This window comes from Misgurnus anguillicaudatus, chromosome 18 (genome assembly GCF_027580225.2).
Source record: "Misgurnus anguillicaudatus chromosome 18, ASM2758022v2, whole genome shotgun sequence".
Lineage (NCBI taxonomy): Eukaryota > Metazoa > Chordata > Actinopteri > Cypriniformes > Cobitidae > Misgurnus > Misgurnus anguillicaudatus.
In genome coordinates, this window is record NC_073354.2 from 23,448,748 (window position 1) to 23,471,026 (window position 22,279).

The 22,279-nt window shown below is 38.0% G+C and overlaps 1 protein-coding gene and 1 long non-coding RNA gene across 3 annotated transcripts; one reads left to right on the forward strand and one right to left on the reverse strand.

The window, feature by feature from the left end:
* The first annotated feature begins 541 nt into the window (after positions 1-541).
* Positions 542-17,913, forward strand: slc22a16 (solute carrier family 22 member 16). Of its 2 annotated transcripts, XM_055186576.2 has the most exons (10): positions 542-815; positions 1,361-1,834; positions 3,111-3,228; positions 5,766-6,080; positions 6,212-6,449; positions 6,575-6,702; positions 10,931-11,040; positions 13,269-13,368; positions 13,551-13,694; positions 17,691-17,913. In XM_055186576.2, the coding sequence occupies exons 1-10, from the start codon at positions 766-768 to the stop codon at positions 17,694-17,696; spliced, it is 1,683 nt and encodes a 560-aa protein (XP_055042551.2). In that variant the 5' UTR covers positions 542-765; the 3' UTR covers positions 17,697-17,913. The 2 variants fall into 2 exon arrangements, with proteins under 2 accessions (XP_055042551.2, XP_055042550.2); XM_055186575.2 differs by lacking the exon at positions 17,691-17,913 and having other exon boundaries at positions 543-815; positions 13,551-13,968.
* Positions 6,335-22,062, reverse strand: LOC141350584 (uncharacterized). The gene is made up of 3 exons (XR_012358662.1): positions 21,517-22,062; positions 6,598-6,760; positions 6,335-6,468 (listed from the first exon to the last, which is right to left on the reverse strand). It is a non-coding gene; the product is annotated as an uncharacterized lncRNA (long non-coding RNA).
* Positions 22,063-22,279: the final 217 nt, after the last annotated feature.

Here is a 22,279-nt window from a genome sequence, read left to right on the forward strand (position 1 = left end):
AGCATAAACTAATTTGGTTTCACCAAAACTGTATTATTAACAATGCTATAATACTTTGAACGTATACCTGATATAGACTACTACTACAGTTCAGTATGCCTGCCATTAAACAACTGCAGCCCATTTCACAGTTTAGCTGAAATGCCAACCGTGACAGCAAGGTTGTTGATTTAGTGGATGCACTCATTGATTGATTGAATTAACCAAATAGTCAAAGTTATAGTCAGTTTGATTAATTGCATCTTTGGCTCAGCATTGTGATTAAGAGCAAATACAGGAGGAATTTACAGTTATAAATAATTTTACATTTCACAAAAATGTAGTCAATAAAAAATACTGACACATTGCGCATGCTCAAAACTAATTCCTAAATCGTGTCCTATTTTTTTTACAGTTTTAAAGTAAATAATAAACTATAGCCTATAGCCTACAGTATGTTTTCATGTGCATATGGTATATTAATACTCATCTCACGTGACTAATAAGATATTTGCAGGGACACCGCGGTTAAGGCTACTTCGTTTTTTTTTTAACTCTGGATAACCGGACGGAGTTACTGTACGTAGCCTAAATGACGATGCACGCTTCGGAGTGTCGCATTGTCGAATGTTACTCGAACTTTTAGGTTTTAATGTCTTGGGAGTGGAAAGTTCCCCAGCGGAACCGCCCCTTAGGGTCGACTATACTGTATGATAGCAAACATGTACAAATTGACACGAGTCAACCAAACACCTTTACTCACTTGAGGATCTTCCACACAGTAAAATGACCACCGGTGTGGAGCGATTATTTGACGAACTTGGACATTTTAAAAGGTAATGTAGCATTCTTCTTAAAGAACATGCAGGTGTTTTGTTTTATTGCAAAGACATGAGAAAGTATTTTTACCCACGATCATTATCGTAAAAAACGTCGTGTAATAAATACGACTCATTTATGTTGAGAAACAAACGATTGCGCGTGCTGTTGATAATTATAGCTACTTTTTGAATGTTAGAGACTAGATTACCTCAGTGTCAATTTATGCCCGTATTATTTCCCTGCTGAATAAAGTATATCAATTCTGATGGTTTCTATTACAAATACCAGCTGTGTGCCATAATATTTACAGTTTAACGATGTTTTATTGCTATCCAATATAATTCCCATTATACCCAGTACGTCCATTAGAATTTCAGTGATGGTCATATTTTTCAGGCAGGTTGTTTGATCTGCATTCTGCAAAATAGTAGCGTTTCATCCAATGGTTGCATGAATTTCAACAAACCCAGCTGTTGGATTTAATTAACCTAGAATATGTCTACATTTGACCCAGCATTTTTTAGGGTAGTGTTTCATTGAATGTTTTCCTTTATTCCAGGTTTCAGGCATGTGTCTACTTTGCTGCAATTTTCCAGGCCATCTCCTGTGGAATACATTACCTGGCCTCTGTTTTCTTAGTTGAAACGCCTAAATTTCTTTGTGACGCTCCTTCAAATATCACAGATGTCTTGTATAAAAATCACTCCTCAACATCACTGGCGGGCATCTGGACTCACTACAAGCCAGGTGATGGGCCGGTGGTTGTAAGGACAGCTGTGGGAGACCATTGGGAACTCAGTCCTTGTTTTAAAGCACTCCGGCATGATGCCGTCAATTTTCAATACGAGTTCTTCGGGAACAAGACTGTGGCATCTTGTGCTGGCTTTGTCTATGATCATAGCGAGGTCCAGCAGAGCATTGTAACAGACTGGGACCTGGTGTGTGAAAAAGAATGGCTGGCCAAGCTTACACAGCCAACTTTTATGTTGGGAGTTTTAATTGGAGCACTGATATTTGGGGACATCGCTGATAGGTAAACTGTCTATGTTGCATCATGCAGAGAGGTTTGCTTCACTATAATTATTAGTAGGGACATCTTATATACAGTAGTTGCTTATTTAAAGGTCACCTATTATGGCCTTTTTACAAGATGTAGTATAAGTCTCAGGTGTGCCCAGAATGTGTCTGTGAAGTTTAAGCTTAAAATACCCCACAGATAATTTATTATTATAGCATTTCCAAAATGCCCCTATTTGGGTGGAAGCAAAAACGGGCTGTTTTAAAGGCAAATGAGCTACAGCTCCTCACTTCCTTACAAACAGACAGTGAGCGCTTTCAGATCTGATTAATACAGTCTGAGACAATAGTATTTAGTGGACAGAGTACTGATAGTGGGCGGGGCTTCATCAATATGACCTCACATTGATAAGAGAATCAAAACGGCATGTCTAATCACGCATTATGTCCAAACACTTTGTAAAAGTAGAATTTGCATAATAGCCTTTAACTTTAAAGGGCACCTATGCATACAAATTTGCACACATACCCCTCTAATCCATAAAAAAAGAGCATAACAAGAGATAGATAACTTCAATATTATGATATATTGCTCTTTTGTGGCAGTTATTAAATGGTTAAGGGGTTCAGATGGAGTTGCAAGAACACAAGGTAGACAGCACCAACAGGATTGTTCAGTAATTTAGGACAGAGGACAAAAGATTGGAATGAACAGATAGTCTTAACCAGAATCACTTATCAATCTGATCCACTATACATTAAGTTTAAATCATAAAATACTACATTACATAAATTGCGGCAATAAGGTTATGGAGAGTGCTTTGAAATATACAGACACTTGGATTACAGCAAAAAGGTCATGGAGAGTGCTTTGAAATATACAGACACTTGGATTACAGCAATAAGGTCATGGAGAGGATGTGAGATATACAGACACATTACAGTCCATATCACCTACTGGACAAAAGTAGGGAGCTATTTTATTTTTGCATGACAACTTTGACAGGTTGCAGAGGAGTGTTATTTTGTTTCAGGCATGTGTATATATCTAATTTCAATCAGTAAATGAAAGCAGAGTAAAGCAATTAAATACAGAATCTTACCAGACTGGTGGCACAACAACGTTTCAAACTGGGGGATAGCAGAGAAGATGGATTGTAAAAGCATAAATAAACAAACAAACAGATATTGCATTAGTATAAAAAACAACATCACTTTCTATACAAATTGAAGCAGAAGTATTTTGAATGCAAATGTATAATATATTTTTTGCCTCCTTTTTCATTTTCCAGAATTGGGAGGCGGCCTATTCTGATAGCCACCAGCTTATGTCAGTTTACATTTGGCATCATTGTCGCTTTTACAGGAAATTACTACCTTTTTTTGGCTATACGTTTTCTACTAGCCATGGTGAGTTAAATGTTTGTTTTTTTAGGTATACGTTTTTTTTTTAAATATCTATGCACACCCATATACTGTGTCCCTTGTGGTCTATTGTGAATATTACATTTTAAAGGATTAGTCCATTTTCTTAAAACAAAAAATCCAGATAATTTACTCACCACCATGTCATCCAGGATGTTGGTGCCTTTCTTTGTTCAGTCGAGAAAAAATTATGTTTTTTGAGGAGAGCATTCCAGCATTTTTCTCGTTTTAATGGACTTTGATGGACCCCAACACGTAACAGTTTAAACATGTTAACAGAGTTTCAAAGGACTCTAAACAGTCCCATAAGGGTATGGGGGTCTTATCTTATTCTAGCAAAACGATTGTCATTTTTGACAAGAAAAGTGGAGGATGTGCACTTTTGGATCGCGGCTTCTCGTGTGTCTCTGGTCGTGTGACGCGCCAGCACGACCTCACACAATAGGTCCTCACATCAAGAGGTCACAGAAGATGTATGCGTAACTACGCCCCAGTGTTTACAAGTGTGGAGAAAGAGGACCATTCCGAGGTTGTTGTATGTCGAATGATAATTAATGTCTTTGTGTCAGTTTATTGTTTTAAATTGTCCGCTTCATATTATGTAACACGTGACCTTTCCACGGCATTACGCAATTACGTGAGGTCGTGCTGGCGCGTCACAGGAACGGAGATGGACGAGAGGTTGTGGTTTGGGAGTGCATATTTTTTATTTTTCTTGCCAAAAATGACAATCATTTCGCTGGATAAGACCCGTATGCCTCGTTTGAGATCATAGAGTCCTTTGAAACTGCAATTTGAAACTGCATTAAAACTGTTAAGTGTTGGGGTCCATTAAAGTCCATTAAAATGAGAAACATCCTGGATTTTTTTCCTAAAAAAAAAACATAATTTCTTCTCGACTGAGCAAAGGGGGACATCAACATTTTGGATGACATGGTGGTGAGTAAATTATTTGGATTTTTTTTTTAAAATGGACTAATCCTTTAAGGTCTCATTATAGTTGCACGTACATCCTATGGTGTAGCCGTGACGGCGTAGGATACGCGTTGGTTTTCATATTTGGTGTGTTGGACTTTATGAAGCACCCTAAAAAGTCACAGGCGGATGACGTCAAGGTACCGCGTGAGCGAGTCAAAATTAGACTTCTCGTATGGCTTCTAGATTAGCTCTCGCTGTACTTTTACACTATCCGCTTGTCGTTTTTTGCAGCATTGCATGCAGCTTGGCTAGTTTAACCCACAAACGAAGAAGAAACAGCAACTTGTTGTGTATGTTTTGAGATGACCAGCAGTGATGAAAGTAAATAAACAGCAACTAATATTGCAGTTTAAGTTAAATCACTCCTGAACTTGGTCCATTTTTGTTTTCACCGTCGCAAACCGAAATACCTATGACACAGTTTTTTACCTGACGGGAGGGGTTCTAGTGGACCATTGACATCGACTGCGGTCCACATAACTGAGGCGCTGTTAAAAATTTGGTGAGGTGCACGTCAGGCTACGCAAAGCTATGCAGAGGCTACAGATAACTTAAGGCATAGCTGCATTGTAGATCTTACGTACAACTATACTGCCCTCCAAAGGCTAAGTGCAGTATCTACGCAAACACTGAAACTGAGAAAAATGGCTTTAAAGTTTTTTACACCAGCCACTCAAACATGTTACTGCAATTTTGGCACACACATTTCTCTTAAATGGGACAAAATTGAACCAGGAGACTTTGTCACAAGACACAACAGATCTCACAAAGCCCATTTCAACCCTTAACTCAATTTTGACCAAATGCGTAGTTACTGCGCTTTCGCTTTGTAGGGCAGTATAAATTGGACTTAAGTTATGGTACTGGTAACAGGTGGACTGGTGATTTGCTATTTACGGTAAACTACTCTTTCTATACATTTTCATGATGTTTTGTTCCAGTCACTTAAAGTCAGAAGTCAGAAATGTGATGCTACTACAACATATGACAGTAACACTTTACGAGTATTTTCTATTGTAATGGGAAATTGAGGTTAAAAAGGTGCAATTTTATTGCATTGGACTTTAGCCCTGTTGAAAAAACATTAAACACTCTTTTCTCAGTCACTCAAAGTGGGTCAATTGTGAATGTGTCAACTGCATTTAACTGTTTCCTGATTAAGACATCCGATTGTTGATTTCTGAGCATTGATTAGTTGAAGTGTCAAAAGGCAGTACAATGTTAAAGCATTTCTCTTTAAGATTAAATAGACCACCGGAAAAAGACCAAATTAAATCAATCTTAGGTTAAGTACAGCCGAAGTAAGAAGAGGATCATATCTATTCTTATTTACAATGTAATAAAGAGTACTTTACTTATAGCACCGAAAAAGTTGTAAAACCGCTATCATGACATCAGGCAAACAAACTCATTTAGTCTTCCTTGCAGTTCCACTCACTAAATAACAACTACTGATTCATTTTCTTTTATTTTGATCATGACACATCTGTATAATTTTAAATAGTCTATTTACCTTATCTTTCTTTCTTTCTTTATATTATCAGGTATCCAGCGGGTATCTGGTCGTAGTCTTTGTTTATGTGACCGAGTTCACAGGAAGTAAGGTGCGCACATGGACCTCTATGCATGTGCATGCAGCCTTTGCTGTGGGAATCATGGTAGTGGCACTAGTAGGGTACCTTGTTCGTGTCTGGTGGATCTACCAGATCATCCTCACCCTCACGACCTCGCCATTCTTGCTCTATTGCTGGAAGTTTCCTGAAACCCCTTTCTACCTAATGGCTAAAGGCCAGTACAAGGAGACCCAGGCACTGTTGGACAAGATTGCTTCCTTTAATGGCCTGCAACCTACGCTTAAGGTAGACTCACCATGACAAAACTAATGATGATCTTTTAAATGAGGGTTTTTCAATATAAATAATTCATCTAAACAAAATCATTTGTTGTAATCTCATTGTACAAACTTAAATCATATGATTATAAACATTAGGTGTCAGAGCTAATAGAGGAATGTGATGGAGTACTCTTGACAGATAAGCATGCAGATGAGACAGCCGTGGAAGTCGAGAAAAAGCTAAGCATCCTGGACATGTTTGGAAGCTTAAAAATGGCCGGTCGCAGCGCCACCTGTTGGGCTATTTGGTTCATCGGAAGCTTGGGATACTACGTCTTTAGCCTGGGATCTGTCAACTTGGGAGGCAACCAGTATATCAACCTCTTCGTTGCTGGTAATAGATTGATATGTGTCTACGAAATAGTAAATGCTAAAATAATTTTATACAGCAGCGTCATGTTTATAGTAGCATTTATGTTTGTAGCAATGAGATTAACAATGTACTCTTAATGTTGCCAGGTGCTGTTGAAATCCCATCTTACCTAATAGGGTGCTTTTTAATGGATCGTGTGGGTAGAAAGAAGACATGCGCCCCAGCTCTGGTGCTCAGTGGAGTCGCCTGCATGCTCATTATTATCGTGCCCCAGGTATGAGATTATGCATGCTTTTGTACAGCACTACATTGTTGATGCGTTAGGGATGGGCCTAAATAGACAACAAGGATCAATCATTAAATAACAATAATTGGATGCAACTTTTTCAGCATCAAAACATATACAAGCATATCAAAAAGGATCTTAAATTTCAATTTGCTGGTTGGTTTTGGATCACTTGTAGTGGTACGTTGTGGTCCAGTTTAGCATACACTTCATGTGTCAGCTCTGCTTATGCTGTCTTTCAAAAAACTACTCTTTTCTGTGTCTTGTTTGTGTTTACTTTCCATTACACTGTATCCTTAAAATACTCTTTAAGTAAAACATTGAAAATAGGTCATTCATATTGTAATAATTTACATTATTGAAGTTATAATAATGTTCCAATTTATTTCTGGCTATAGTAATCTGTAAATAATTAATCCTGGCAGAAGAGGAGTTTTGTGTCTGTTTGCTTTTTGCATGGTAACTGGGGCAGCCGCTTGCATCAGAGTCTTCCATTCTGTTCTGTTTTTCTTACATGACACATTGTCAGTGTCCTCATATCACAGTACAGCAAGTCACAGATCAAACCAAAACCATGCCAACCTGACTCATCTTCTGGAACAGGTTTGATTTCTAGTGCAAACATGCATCCCATTAAAAATAATTTGATATACAATACTGTGTTAAAGTCTTAGGCCACCATTAGTTTTGTTGTTTTTGCAATAGTTTATACTGTTTCATCAGCAACAACATAAACGAACAGCTTTTGTAGACAAAACTTAACTTTTGGTAAACTTCTGCATATAATCAATAACAACAGAGTCGTTTTAAAAGTAGTTTATTTCTGATAAGAAGCTAAATTAATGACAAGTTAATTCAGATAACTAACGCACATTAACTACTACACTGACCTAACGTTATTGTGTAAAAGTAGTAACAAATTTGGTGGTGGCCTAAGACTTTTGCACAGTAATGTATATACGCACAACCGGCACAACGTCATAGAATGTCTCTGAACATGTTCACGCCCACTTTTGGGGGAAATCGCACTAGACGTTCCATTGGCTTCCATTCAAAATAGCGGAACAAAGCAACCTTCGTACACAGCCGGCAGGCGTAAACAACCCACGAAATCACTCAGATTAAACATGTTGAGTAATTATCTGTCCACCCTGCTGGCCATAGAGCGCGAAAGATAAATTAACATATTTAATTTGGTCAATATAAAAACATGTCTCTTTCATTCTCCCAGCATCAAATTTGTGTAACAACACTCCCTATTGGCCAGAGGTGTCTTACCCGGACATTTACTCGTACCTCATCGAGTCAACAGGGAAGCAAGTGAATGATTTTACTTCGTATTTGAAAGTTACTTCGTATTTATTTATTATGTCTTTATATTTAGAGTAATGAGTGCACTTTTCCGTCCAGCCATACAACTAACTGGCTTAGCGATATTTCCAGCAATCACTGGATGGCGTTGTTACACAAAATTTGACGCTTTGAGAATGAAAGGGACATGTTTTTATATTGACCAAATTAAATGTGTTAATGTATCTTTCGCGCTCTATGGCAGGCAGGATGGACAGATAAATACTCGACATGTTTAATCTGAGTGATTTTTATAAGTTATTTACGCCTGCCGGCTGTGTGGAAACGTTGCTTTGTTCAGCTATTTTGAATGGAAGCCAATGGGAGCGCTGCTTTTTTATCCCCCGAAAAGGGGCGGTGACGAAATTTACAGTCAAGTTCCCGGATGTGCCGGTTGTCCGTATGCACAAACCTATCAGCCCTGGTACTGCGGTTAAGACTCCTGTAGGACCCCAAGGTTCAAAAGATGATTTGGACAAAATGAGACAGTTTCTTTGTAATAAGTCACACATTGTGCAGGTCATAACAAGCCCAAACACTTGCTGTGCATGTTCACTCAACTGTTGAACTCATCTTACTACGGATTAATAATTAATACGAATGAATGATGCAGATCCACAGTTGCTTGTCTTTGTGTTGTTGCTTATATTTACATATTACAGATTTGGGGCTTTATGAATCACATTGCATTGTACACTCACCTAAAGGATTTTTAGGAACACCATACTAATACTGTGTTTGACCCCCTTTCGCCTTCAAAACTGCATTAATTCTACGTGGCATTGATTCAACAAGGTGCTGAAAGCATTCTTTAGAAATGTTGGCCAATATTGATAGGATAGCATCTTGCAGTTGATGGAGATTTGTGGAATGCACGTCCAGGGCACGAAGCTTCCGCTCCACCACATCCCAAAGATGCTCTATTGGGTTGAGATCTGGTGACTGTGGGGGCTATTTTAGTACAGTGAACTCATTGTCATTTTCAAGAAGCCAATTTGAAATGATTCGAGCTTTGTGACATGGTGCATTATCCCTCGTAGTAGCCATCAGAGGATGGGTACATGGTGGTCATAAAGTGATGGACATGGTCAGAAACAATGCTCAGGTAGGCCGAGGCATTTAAACGATGCCCAATTGGCACTAAGGGACCAAAAGTGTGCCGAGAAAACATCCCCCACACCATTACACCACCACCACCAGCCTGCACAGTGGTAACAAGGCATGATGGATCCATGTTCTCATTCAGTTTACGCCAAATTCTGACTCTACCATCTGAATGTTTCAACAGAAATCGAGACTCATAATTTTTCCAGCCTTTAACTGTCCAATTTTGGGAAGCTCGTGCAAATTGTAGCCTCTTTTTCCTATTTGTAGCGAAGATGAGTGATACCCGGTGGGGTCTTCTGCTGTTGTAGCCCATCCGCCTCAAGGTTGTGCGTGTTGTGGCTTCACAAATGCTTTGCTGCAAACCTCGGTTGTAACGAGTGGTTATTTTAGTCAAAGTTGATCTTCTATCAGCTTGAATCAGTCGGACCATTCTCCTCTGACTTCCAGCATCAACAAGGCTTCCAAAAAAACTGCAGTTGGTTTCTAACCATCAAAGAATGTAAGCATTTCGTCATTTACAAATAAGTGACTTTACCACAAACGTGACTACATAGCTTACATGTAATTTGTGAGACGTGTTAGCCAGTAATTGTGTGTTGGACCACTTTCTCCGATGATCCATGCCAAATTTTAATTCCAAACTCAAAATAAGTGGGCCTAGTAACTAGCTTTCTCCCCTAGTGCCTTGGCAGCCTCCTGCATTATTTAGATGCATGTGTGAAATTCTTTCTTTGGGGTTTTTGAAAGCAGTGAATGCACCCGCAGGCACAAACAAACCTGTACATCAGGTCAGCCAGGTGGCTGAAAGATGAGCGGTCAAAAAGGTGAACATTTTTCAGTGCTTGCATTATCAAATATGAAATACCACCATCACACACATAGCTTAGAGTCGGACTCGAATTCCAGAACTGCCTTTCAACTCCTATGGGTTAACTTAAATGGGTTTTCTGGTGCAAGGATTTATACAGGGATTTAAAATGGTGTGTGTACTGAAGATGAGCGAAAAAGATCCAGTTTGGTTGTCCATTGACTTCAGTATATCTGTGCAGAGGTGCACCGAACATGCGCTATTAAATGGAGAGTGTAACCAAAATGTAAAATGTTAACCAGCTTAGCAATCAACCTATTTACTCCGACCCCTGGAGTTAAGTGAGGAAGATCGTTCACTGCTAACTAGGAGAAAAAGATATCATTGACCTCAGCCAGGCTTTGGTCTACACAGACAAAAACTGAAGATCAGAGCAAAAGCAAATTGCTTTTGGTGTAAAAAACTATTTTGATTCAGAAAAGTAAGAATGTGTTTAATGAAATTAGATACATAATGCAAACATAAATAGATGAGATATTTAAATGCTGCAGATTTCTTAAAATTCAGTCTCTGAATAGCCAAGGACTCCAGTGGGCCTGTAAAAGCACAGACTCAGAAGTGTTGCAGAACGTGTTACCGGGATGAAATTCCACCAGGACAGCACCACACTCATAACTAATAGCTGCAATGCTGACACACTGAAATAGTTGTGAAAGAAGTGAGTGTGCCCATCGTTGGTCCAGAAAGCTATAAATAGAGCTGTCATCTAAGTGGCTGTTTATGCATATGGCAGCTGCCTGGGTCTATGGTGGGGTCGAAGTAAATGTGTCTTAAATTAATACAGCCCTATTAAGGCCTGCTATTGGCAACCACTCCCAACAACTGATGACTGAAACATTGTTGTTAAATATAGTCTCACTCTGTGTTTCTTTCTGACTCTTTTTGTTTCAGGATATTGAGGTCTTGGCTATAGTATTGAGTATGACGGGGAAATTTGCTATTGCCATTGCGTTTGGTCTGGTTTACTTGTATACCTGTGAGCTTTATCCTACAATCATCAGGTACAGTATGTCTAATACTACAATACTGCATCAAACAGTCCACACAATAACAAATATAAGCAATAGTGTATGACAGTCTGTGCTGTATTGTGAAATAAGTCATTGGTTAGAGAGTTGGGCTTGCAAACCCAAGAGTTGCCGGTTCGGGTTTCACAGCCGGCAGGTTGCAACTGATGTGCTCTTAAGCAAGGCACCCTAACCCCAGTTGCTCCCAGGGCTGCTGTGATCGCTGCCACTGCTCCGGGTGTACGTGTGTTCACTACTCACTGGGATGGGTTAGATGCAAAGGTCACATTCCAGATATGGGTTACCATACATTGGCAAATACATCACAAAAAAAAATAAGTTCTTTAAAGGGACATTTCATCGGTAGAAACATTAATCTTTATTGAAAGTGGGTCATATTTGTAGTCGAAATGTAACATAGATTAAGAATTTTGTGCCTATTTGACCGAGAAAATACAGAACGTGACTTTAGGGCACATTTGTATGGAAAACTACAAATCCCACAATGCACAGCTCTGCAAGCCACTCCCATTAATCAGAACACCACTCAGATATGCTATTGTGTACATAAATGCCACGTTAGTATAACAAAGAAAATGGAAACACTCACTTTATAGTCAGACGTCCGTTTATTCCTGCAGGCTTTGGTTGTCGCTTCCAGTTTAGGATTCTAAAATATGTATCTACGAAGCTTGGGTAGGAGCAAGCTTCATTCAGTTTCTGATTTATTTTTGAGAGTGCTTGGCCAAACATGTATATTCCAAAAGAAGAAAATTCCGCATCCTGCACACAAACGTGGCCACCGCACAATATGTATACTCCACAGACGCGCTAGCTCAGCACTTGTGCTCGTAAGCCGAAACACGTCTGTGAAATAAACATGCCCAAACACACGCAAAGTACCTCTCTTGCCCGGGAACATTCAACAAACAAATGTCCATATCCTGATCTGATGCAGAAATGTTATATAGCAAGCACACAGCAAGAGTACAGCCACTACTAGTCCTTCCAAGCTCTAGCCAGTCCGTACCAGAGGATGAGGGTTGCGTTGCTTCCCCAGTAGAGTTCTCAACGGGTCGGGCCGGCCCGACAAACCCGACGGGACCCGCGTATTCGGGTCAAAAATATAAGCAAATGAGTCGGGTCGGACCTCTGGCTTAATCTTTTATGCTCCGTGAAAAAAAATATTAATCATCACTGCTGTTCACCGCAAAGAAAGTCTGGTCTGGCTGCTGCGTGCAAGAGAGGGGCGGGGAATAGCAATAAGCTCGGGGGCGGATCAGCAACGGATCCAGACCGGAGCTGTTGGCTTCAGAGCGGATCCGTTGTCTGTGTTTGTATAGTTTCGTAATTCCCACCCACTTATCTGTAATAGGTATGAAGTGTGTGTGTGGGTCCCACCCATAGCCCCCACCTTGGAAAAAGGAGGAATGAGTGTCTGTAGTCTTTCAACCTCAACAAAGATACAGCAGTTCCTTCTTTCAATGACGCAAAATGAAGATTTTTACATCATTGAAAATATGAAGTGCAACACAGAAATCTCCCGTCTCAGGGGAAACTGAGGGAATGATGTTTGACCATTCAAAAACATGACTGGGGTTCTAACCAAACAAAGCTTAATGCAAATAGGTGAAGTGTCCCTTTAAGGCCAACTCTCCGGCTGGAAAAAAAGTCCCTAACCAATTGTGACCAGCAACAGACACTGCGTGCCAATTCATTCTAAGTATTCGAAATAAGAATAAGTATTTTCCGAATTGTAGTATGTTGATATGAGCACCTTAAAGTACCTGGATGGTCTACTATTTCCAGTGAAAAGATCCTTGCCCACTCGAATGGCTGATATTACCCACAACTCATTGTGAGAGGGAGAAGTTTAGTGACGCTGCACTGAATTAATAAACCGAAGAAATCATGCTTCACTGATTTAATAAGCAATATAGTAAACATTACATTAGAAATATATCAAGATCTGTGTCCCAATTCGAAGGCTGGATACTTCAAAGGCCGTGTCCTTTGAAGGCATGGACTCTGTCTTTGAAGGATGCAGCCTCTGAAGTCCACAAAGCAAACTGAATCCATAGCTGTTGCCTAGCATCGCGCCATATTAAAGTCATAACATTTAAAAGAGGACAGTTTACTGTCTGAAAGACAGAGGTGCGAAGAAACAAGGAATCATAAACTGGAGTATTCAGAAGCATTATTGAGTTTGTGTTGTCTGGCAGGTCTCTGGCCGTAGGCAGTGGTAGCATGATGTGCCGGGTTGGAAGTGTCGTGGCTCCTTTCTGTGTTTACCTTTCTGACATCTGGATCTACATGCCCCAGGTATATATATATACAGTACAGTACATACCTATAGTAACTGCACTCCATGACTTTTAGTTGTAGCAATACAATAATGTGTGGTTAATTGTGTATGGTGCTAGAAAGACATTACTGTATGTTTTACTACACTGTATTTCGCAACAAATTTTGCTGCTCTAACAGTTCCTCTCTTTTTTTTCTAGCTCATTGTGGGAATTCTGGCATTCATCGTCGGGATTCTGACTATGTTTCTTCCAGAGACTTTAGGACAACCCCTCACCTCCACTTTGGAAGAGGCTGAGGCTCTGGGATCCAAGCCTAGAAAGGAGAATGCAATAGCGGATGGGGTAGAGATGAATCAAACAATCAAAGCTTGAATCAATGTATCAATGTTGTGCTTTATGAAGAGACTAGAGAGATCACATTCTCTTTGATAATGCATTGTTTTCGGAAAATTTTTCTGGTTATTGGGTTAACACTTGATGTTTTTTACAAAGATTTGTGAAGGTTCCATTTAAAAGTGTAACTTTTAAACGTCTTTTGTTTATACTCGAAATCTACTATCAATAGAATATACTTCAATTCAGAATTAACAAAACTATAAACATTAGTTTATTAAGACACATAATGTTAAAGTAATGTTTTTTTTTTTAAGGAAAACACCACAGTTTTTCAATACTTTCTTACCACAACTTAGATAAATTAATACATACCTATCTTTTTCCAATGCATGCACTTTTAGGCCTTTATGATACACCCGGCGCAATGCGTGACGCAAGTGTCTTTTGCTAGTTTTAACCCGGCACAATGATAAATTTCACGTTTAGCGGCACGTTGTTTAAATAGCAAATGCATTTGCGCCCAAATTTTGCGCCCATGGGCGTCCTGGTCTGAAAACGAGTTGTGTTCAGGCACATTGTTGGCGCATTGCTATTTTGAAGCAACTAAAATAGACTATGCCATTGACCAACAAAAACCTGGTCTAAAGTCAATGGCGCAATGTTTTTTTTGTTATTTAAAGAGCGCATTAGTAATATGCGCCTTTAAACGGCCTTTTAATGCGCCTACTTAACATTTTTAAGTAATGCTTTTGTAAAAAAACATGGCGCTATCCGAGTGCTGAAACGTTTTGGCTCTCCGCACGTTTGTAAATTCTTTATCTCTTGTTTGTTACAAATAAAGTATTTTTAGAGTAAAAACCTTTTTTTTTTGCATATTTGCTAATTATTTTATAAGATTACAATGATTATCAATACATTTACAGCAATTAAATAGGGATTAGGCATGGCGCCAGGCGCAACTGGCTTTTGAAGGGGATGAGAGCTGAGACTCTCATTGGTTTATTGCACGTTACACCCAAAACACACCCATTACACATTACGAGAATAGGAACAACCTTTTTAGGCCATGCACTTGGCGCATAAACCATTTTTCCCGTTGTTAAATTAGCAAAAGCGGAATCGGACATGCCCGTTTAGACTGTGCGCCGTGCACTTTAGACAATGTGCTTAGATCATTAAAATAGGGCCCTTAATCTTTGTACAGCGTCTCATGAATGTGTTGGCATTTAGCCTAGCCCCATTCATTCCTATGGCTCCAAACAGGGATGAATTTAGAAGCCACCAAACACTTCCATGTTTTCCCTATTTAAAGATTGTTACATGAGTAGTTACACATGTAAGTATGGTGGCAAAAACTTTTGTTTGGAGTCATAGGAATGAATGGGGCTAGGCTAAATGCTAACACATTTACGAAGCGCTGTGCAAAGATTAAAAGTGTATGCATTGAAAGAAGATGGGTTGATTCATCTAGGTTGAGGTGGGAACATGGTAAGATGTTGAAGGACGGTGGTGTTTTCCTTTAAGTCCGAGGTATAAGACAAGTAATAAAACGGTGGTATACAGAATGTGAATTTTGTATATATAAAAATAAATCTTCAGTTTTTTATGAAGTACTTTACAAAGTAGTTTAAGAGCAGTTATCATCTTGATTTTATAATTAGCTGATTTAAGCTATACATTTTAAAAATAAATAGCAATGTGAATGACATTTAATTATTTACCTAAATATCTGACTACACTACTATAGATGTTTCATCAGATGCATGCGCGTTGCCGCTGTTATGCGCCTGGCCCAAAGTTTACTTCCGGTCTGTGCTTGTTTCAGTCTGGCTAGTGACTACAATGACCTCAGGAACAAATTTCTTGTGGAAAATAAAACATGTTTCGCTTTCCAAAAGGTGAGGGGAGACAGTGAGTATGGTTCTCCGCTGTGCGGATTTTGCAGCCAGGCAAGAACTTAAAAATCTATTGCTAACATTCATTAATTTTAGACAGTAACGTTAGCTCAGTGTAATGGTTGATACACTTTAGCTATGATTTTGAACTAAGTATACATTACTGGTTATTTATTTTGCTCTAGAAAGACTCCGATGTTCTTAATTCTTTGCGGAACTCTACGGAAAGTTAAGTTTGGGCGACAAAAGCCATTTGTTTATGTTATTGCCACTAAAACTATCTATATTTGTATCATACAAGTTAATTGACGACTGTTTTGCTATAGACTAAAGAAATGTGTTTATCATGCATTATCAGTATGTGATAAGTTTCTTTGCATAATTTCCTGATAACAAATCTTATCTGTGTGCAGCTGTTTTTTTTACACAATTGCATCTCAGGGTTTAGAACAAGATAAGTGTTCATTCATTGTAGAGCAGGGGTGGGCAACATCGGTTCTGGAGTGCCGATGTCCTGCAGAGTTTAGCACCAGCTCCAATCAAGCCCACCTAAACAAACTAATCAAGATCTAAAGTGTCACCTGGGCCCGGTTTTTCAAAAGGCTTAATCCAGATAAAATTTATCCGGATTTAGTAATCCTTTTTTTTCCGATCCGTGATCACGTAATCCAGCTTACTTTTGAGCCAGTTTTTTAAAGCAACATCGGATTGGATCAATCTGATCCGGATAGGAACTTTTCAGGATCACTAAATCTGGATTACCAGGGCTCCAACAGGATAGGAAATCACAATGTAGAACTATAGATATGTAAAGAGCAACAAGTAGAATAGCCAGTGTGGGGTCAATATAAGTTTATTTTAATTTTAATGAAAACACACACATTTTAAAAAAACAAAAAACAAACCCATCCTCTTCCAGCAGTCTGCTCATCTGAGACCTACAACACAAACACTGAGGATATTTATAACAAGTCAAATATAGATGTATTGAATAAAAAAAGACTTAATGTCAAATACTCCACAATAATTTTATTATTTTATGAGGCCAAACTCTTTCTACTTTGCTGTAGGCCTACTGAAAGGCTGAATATGTTAAAGCCTACCTTAATACTGTAGCCTGACGAATGAACAAATAAAATTAAAACCTTATGAATAAATAGGATATCTTGTAAGATACTGCAAGATCCAAATATATTATTATTTGATACATTTTTAAAGTTTTCATTACATTTTGGGCATGAAATCCACGCTGAATCCACCCTTCTGATGGGATCAGTTTAATCCAGATTTTTTGGATCAAAGTGATCCAAATCCTACAAAAAAGTTCTGAAAAACCCAAACTAAAGGTTTGATCCGGATCAAAGCCAAGATTGGATTACGTGATCTAATCCGAGTGTGTAATCCGTTTTTTCTTTTGAAAAACCCGTTTTCAAGATTTGATCCGATCCGTTATCCAAAATCCTACTGGATTACTTTTGAAAAACTGGGCCCTAAATATTACAGGTAAGCAAGGTTTTATCCGGGTTGGAGCTAGGGTCCGCAGGACATCGGCACTCCAGGACTGAAGTTGCCTACCCCTGTTGTAGAGTAAACTGTGACTGTACTATTTAAACCTTAAGAATATACAGTTTTTATATTTTAATTAAAGTTGTTTTATCTTCACTTCTATTCACTCTCTTTTTGCACGTAAAATGTTAATTAAATACATGAATGTATTGTCTGAAAACATTTATAAGTTTAAATCTGTAAAGTTTGCAAGGTTTGGTTATATGCAATATTGTTATAATTTTCCTAATACATATTGTGCCAAGATTTTAAAATTAATACATTAACAAACTCTTAAACTTTCTATGTTTTTGGACCAAAGTGGTAATGCTAGAATTGTAGCCTTGGGAAGGGGGTGGTACAGTAGGTGAAGGACATCCCCTTATCTCCTCAATGTAATGTTGTGCTTCAAAAGGATGTTTTCATTGCCTTAATTGTGAGACATTGTAAGTTCAAATCATGCTCGCTTGACAGTTTTGTTTCTAAATAAAAAATTAAATAGTATTTGGTTGTGAGTAGATGTATATCATGTGGTATACATTTCATTGCTCTATATTTTCAGATTTGACTGGAATGGAGCAGGAAGTGGAACAAACTCAATCTGAGCAATCACTCCAGAATTCAGTGCCACTCCTGAATAAGCCGAGGTCCGCTGTGTTCCTCATTTGGTAGCCTAACATAAGCAGCACATAAGGTCATGGGTTCGATTCCCAGAAATACACATACTGAAAAAATGTGTACCTTGGAATGCTGTAAGACGCTTTGGATACAAGCATCTGCCACGTGTGTAAATGTTTCACTATTACAGGAACTAGTAGATAGAATACAAAATAAAAAAAAATGTTTAAGGACATTGACTCAGGAGATGGCTCAGAGTTTTAATAATAACTAGAGTTAATTATAATACATTTTAATACCTATTCAAAGAGTACAGGATATGATTTCAATGGTTTAGTTCACAGCTTTTACGTCATGCAGTTGCCAAAGCAACCTGCTGTTACAATTAAAAACAGGGTCATATTTGCGCTTCATTTATTAATACTCTTTATACCACAGGGCATTTGAATGCTTTATTCTGGTTGAGAAATGTTCATTGGGTATGCATTTGACGCACACCTATGTTAAATGTCTGTAAATAACCACCAAAGCAATGTCAGTGGTTAACCGTGGTATAAGCAGAATAATTGACACCGCTCACCTAAATTATTTGAAAATAATGCACACCCATGGTTAACGGCACTCTTCACTCCGCATAACCACCTTTGGTGTGCATTATTTTCGAATAATTCAGCAGTCTGTCGTCAAGTATTCCTTACATATGCATTATCTAAAACAAACTAATTTTGACAAATTTATATTTTAAAGTTTTATTAGACCAATACCCTAAATTTAAACATTTGATTCTACCATTTTGGAATCCATTCAGCTGATCTCCGGGTCTGCCACTATGACTTTTAGCATAGCTTCGCACAATCCACTGAATCTGATTAGACCATTAGCATCGCGCTAAAAATAACTAAAGAGTTTCGATATTATCCAGCAGTAGGGCTGGGTATCGATTCAGATGTTCCAGATCGATTCAATTTTGATTCACAATCACAAGCTATCAAATCGATTCGATTTCGATTCTCGATTCAATTTTCGGTTCCGGTTCTCGGGTCGGTTTTTATACTCGATTCTCGATTCAACTTAATGAATATAGATTTAATACAAATACTATATTAATAAAAAAGAACAGTGAACAGCAGTTTACAAGTGGGTAATTAATAAAATTAATTAAAAGACACAACACTATCGTCGTCTTCTTGCTTGTGAAATCTAAAATGCTTCCGTACTTCTGACTTTTTATGTGAGGGTGGCATCAACATCGATGAAGCACCTGAAAGTGCCATTTTAAGCACTGAATGAATGAATGACAGGCTTGCCTCTCGCTCCCTGGTAACATTGCGCAAGGCAAAAAAGAGGGTGACATCTAGTGAAGAAGACTAGTAGTTAGATTAACGTTACTCTAACGTTCAATGTTTGTGTAAATAAATATGAAAGAAAAAAATCGATTCTGCTCTTTGAGAATCGATTTAGAATCGACCACATAAAAAAAAAACACTGATTAATCGAAAAATCTATTTTTTTGCCCAGCCCTATGCAGCAGCCCAAAATAGTCCCCTTAGTAACTTTCAATAGCAGGGGACTATTTTCGTCTGCTGCGTAATATCAATGCGCCTCCTGCATCCATGTTACGGCAGCAAAGTCCTTGATTATTGAATGATTGATATACCAGAATGAGAGTATAGTTCCTAGCCATATCTGTGTAGAAAATCGCAACTTTTAATTTTCTGTTATTTTTAGGCGCGATGCTAATGGTCTAATCAGATTCTATGGATTGTGCTAAGCTATGCTAAAAGTGGTAGCACCAGACCCGGAGATCAGCTGAATGGATTTCAAAACGGTAAGAATCAAATGTTTAACTCTAGGGGAGCTGGAAAATTAGCATATTTTAAAAAACAGTGGAGTGTCCCTTTAATCTCACGTTAGTAATTTAATATCGCACTTAGCTCAGAATGACGTGGTTTGGTATGAACTAAATGTCCAGTTTGTGAACTTGTGCATTCATCTTCCATTCTCTGCTGACAAGAAGACTTTACTCATGGAAAAGGTGGGAAATATTTTCCAGGTTAGTGGGTGTAAGGCAGGCGTCTCTCATTCGCTGTGACAGAGGGAGGAGACAAGCAGAAGCTATGTCCTTCCAGCTCTTTAAATTGATCAAATGAACCACACAGTTAATATGTACAAATAGGTTAGAAATGTACTTTAAGACACTTCTGAGTATGCTATTCATTTACTTATGGGCTGTTCTGGACATTTGCATTGAGTAACATGTGTTTGTTTAGGTTGGTGCTAGAGAAGCGGCCATTTTATGTGTACTTGTGTATGTAAGATCTGGATTGTTTGTGCTGACCTACAAACAAAAATAGAATTGATATTATGAGGAGAAGGCCAGCTGGGCACTGCACTTTGACCCCTTGCTGCAACCAAGATATGCAACAATAACGCATACCTATACTGACCCAAACACAGTCACTTCAAAACAAGCCTAAGAGGAAAGAGGCTATAGGACAAACTACAAGCCGACTCAAAATGTACCTTAAATTTGTATTGAAAGCATCAAATGAAACATACCTGTGTAGAGTAAAAGTTAAAAACTAATTTTGTGTAGTGAAAGAGAGTGACAGAGCAAAAAAAAGCAAATGCTTGCAAATTAAATAAACTTGAGACTTGTAACTAATTTAGATAATAATTAAAGTGCACCTATTTAATTAATTAACACATCGGAGCCCTGGAAATTTAATTCGACAACATTTGTAAAAGGAGAAAAAATAATTAGGTCACATTTGGAGGACTTTTAGTACAAATGAAAATTATTCATAATTGTGGTCAAAATGTTTTTCCTATCCACGTGTCGGCTTAGCTATTATTAATGTCATCTTGTCCCAAACCTGACTCATGAAATGTTCACAACGGGTAAAATATTCTGTTTTCCCCATTGCCATTATAATCAAGTTAATGGGTACAATAAAAGGCTTCGTCAAGCTCCAAATACACTAAGATTTAATGTAGACTCTTGGTTTTTAGACGTTTCTCTAATATACATTTCTAAAGATCCCAGTAATGTGTATCATATTTTGAGTTTTATAAAAGATCTTAACACTTTTTTAGACTTGCAAAGATGCAACAGTATACAATCAAAATCCAAAATGTACACATTTCTCATCAAATTACCCTAAAATCGAATTGTTTGGGCTATGCTATCTGGTCACAGTAAAGCTTTTTATTACCATCAACAACTGCCTGTTTTTTGTCTTTGGTTTTTCTCCTATGACATTTAAGGAGAAACATTTAGGACAAAGCAAAAACTGGGAACAGGGTTCCTTCTTCTGTTTAACTTGGGGACTACGGATTAACGTTATTAAATATCATAATTAAAAGAGAGTTTAAACTCGTTTTAAATAGTCCAGCATAATAATACAAAGTAGGCTACAGCATGTTTTGCTAAATGATCACGTTAGCTACAGTACTGTGTGTGTAGGCTACAGTACACAGACGTCAAGCACCATCGCCCTCTTACCCCCCAAACGACATTAACAGCCAGTGGAATTTGGGCCACACTGTTGTAAGCGTTATTTTTTGTGGAATATCATGCAGAAAATGTCCCTACTACCTGACAGATATCACATCTGTCTCTGTGACAGGACATGAGCCATGTGGCATGTCAATCATGAGTGTTTGCAAACAGAACGGTCTCATTCCAAGACAAAGCGGGCTAACGGTTTACGGTTAACTTCAAACAAATGTAAACGCCTAAAAGTTCAAGTCATTTAAAGAATGCTTACCTTCGTTCAGTTTGCAGCTTATGCTTAAAATTAAATTACACCTAAATTCACAACGACGGCAATCATGTTTATTGGTCCATTCCTTCAGGATCCGTTTAAATGCAGTTTAACGTTAATCTTTCGAAATTTCGTGAAAGCGCGCTAATTGTAAAAAGGCGGCAGTTTTATTGGGATGACGGAACTCTCGCCACACATGGCACGTGTTTAAGAAATGCTTGTAGGTGAAATTTGAATAAAAAACGACATTAAACCAAAACGATTTATCATCCATGTCCAAAACCTAAATGTACATGCTTAAAAAATAAGCATTATTACACCATTCCCTTGTGAAAAATTAGCGTACTTAAGTGTATTGAAAGTGTACTTTTTGTGTGCTTAAAATAATAAGAGTATACTTTTTTGAGAAGTGCACTTGCTGATAATATAATATAATATAAATTAAAGACCACTTAAGCATACTTAAATGGAATACACTTTAATGACACTATTTATTAACACACTTAAGTGCACTTTTTACAACTGCACTTTGTAATAATATGTATTTAATTTTAACTTATAGTAAGTACATTTTTATTATAATATTTATAAACACACTTAAGTGCACTTTTAAAAATGCACTTTGTAATAATATCTAATTAATTTGAACTTATAGTAAGTACACTTTCATCATAATATTTCACTAACACACTTAAGGACACTTTTTAAAAATGCACTTTGTATAAATATCTAATTAATTTTAACTTATAGTAAGTACACTTTCATC

Coding starts and splice junctions, on each gene's coding strand:
- slc22a16 (XM_055186575.2), top strand. CDS start 766: ATGACCACCGGTGTGGAGCGATTATTTGACGAACTTGGACATTTTAAA. Junction 6,703..10,930: donor TCATTATTATCGTGCCCCAG/GTATGAGATTAT, acceptor TTTTTGTTTCAG/GATATTGAGGTCTTGGCTAT. Junction 11,041..13,268: donor CTTTATCCTACAATCATCAG/GTACAGTATGTC, acceptor GTTGTCTGGCAG/GTCTCTGGCCGTAGGCAGTG.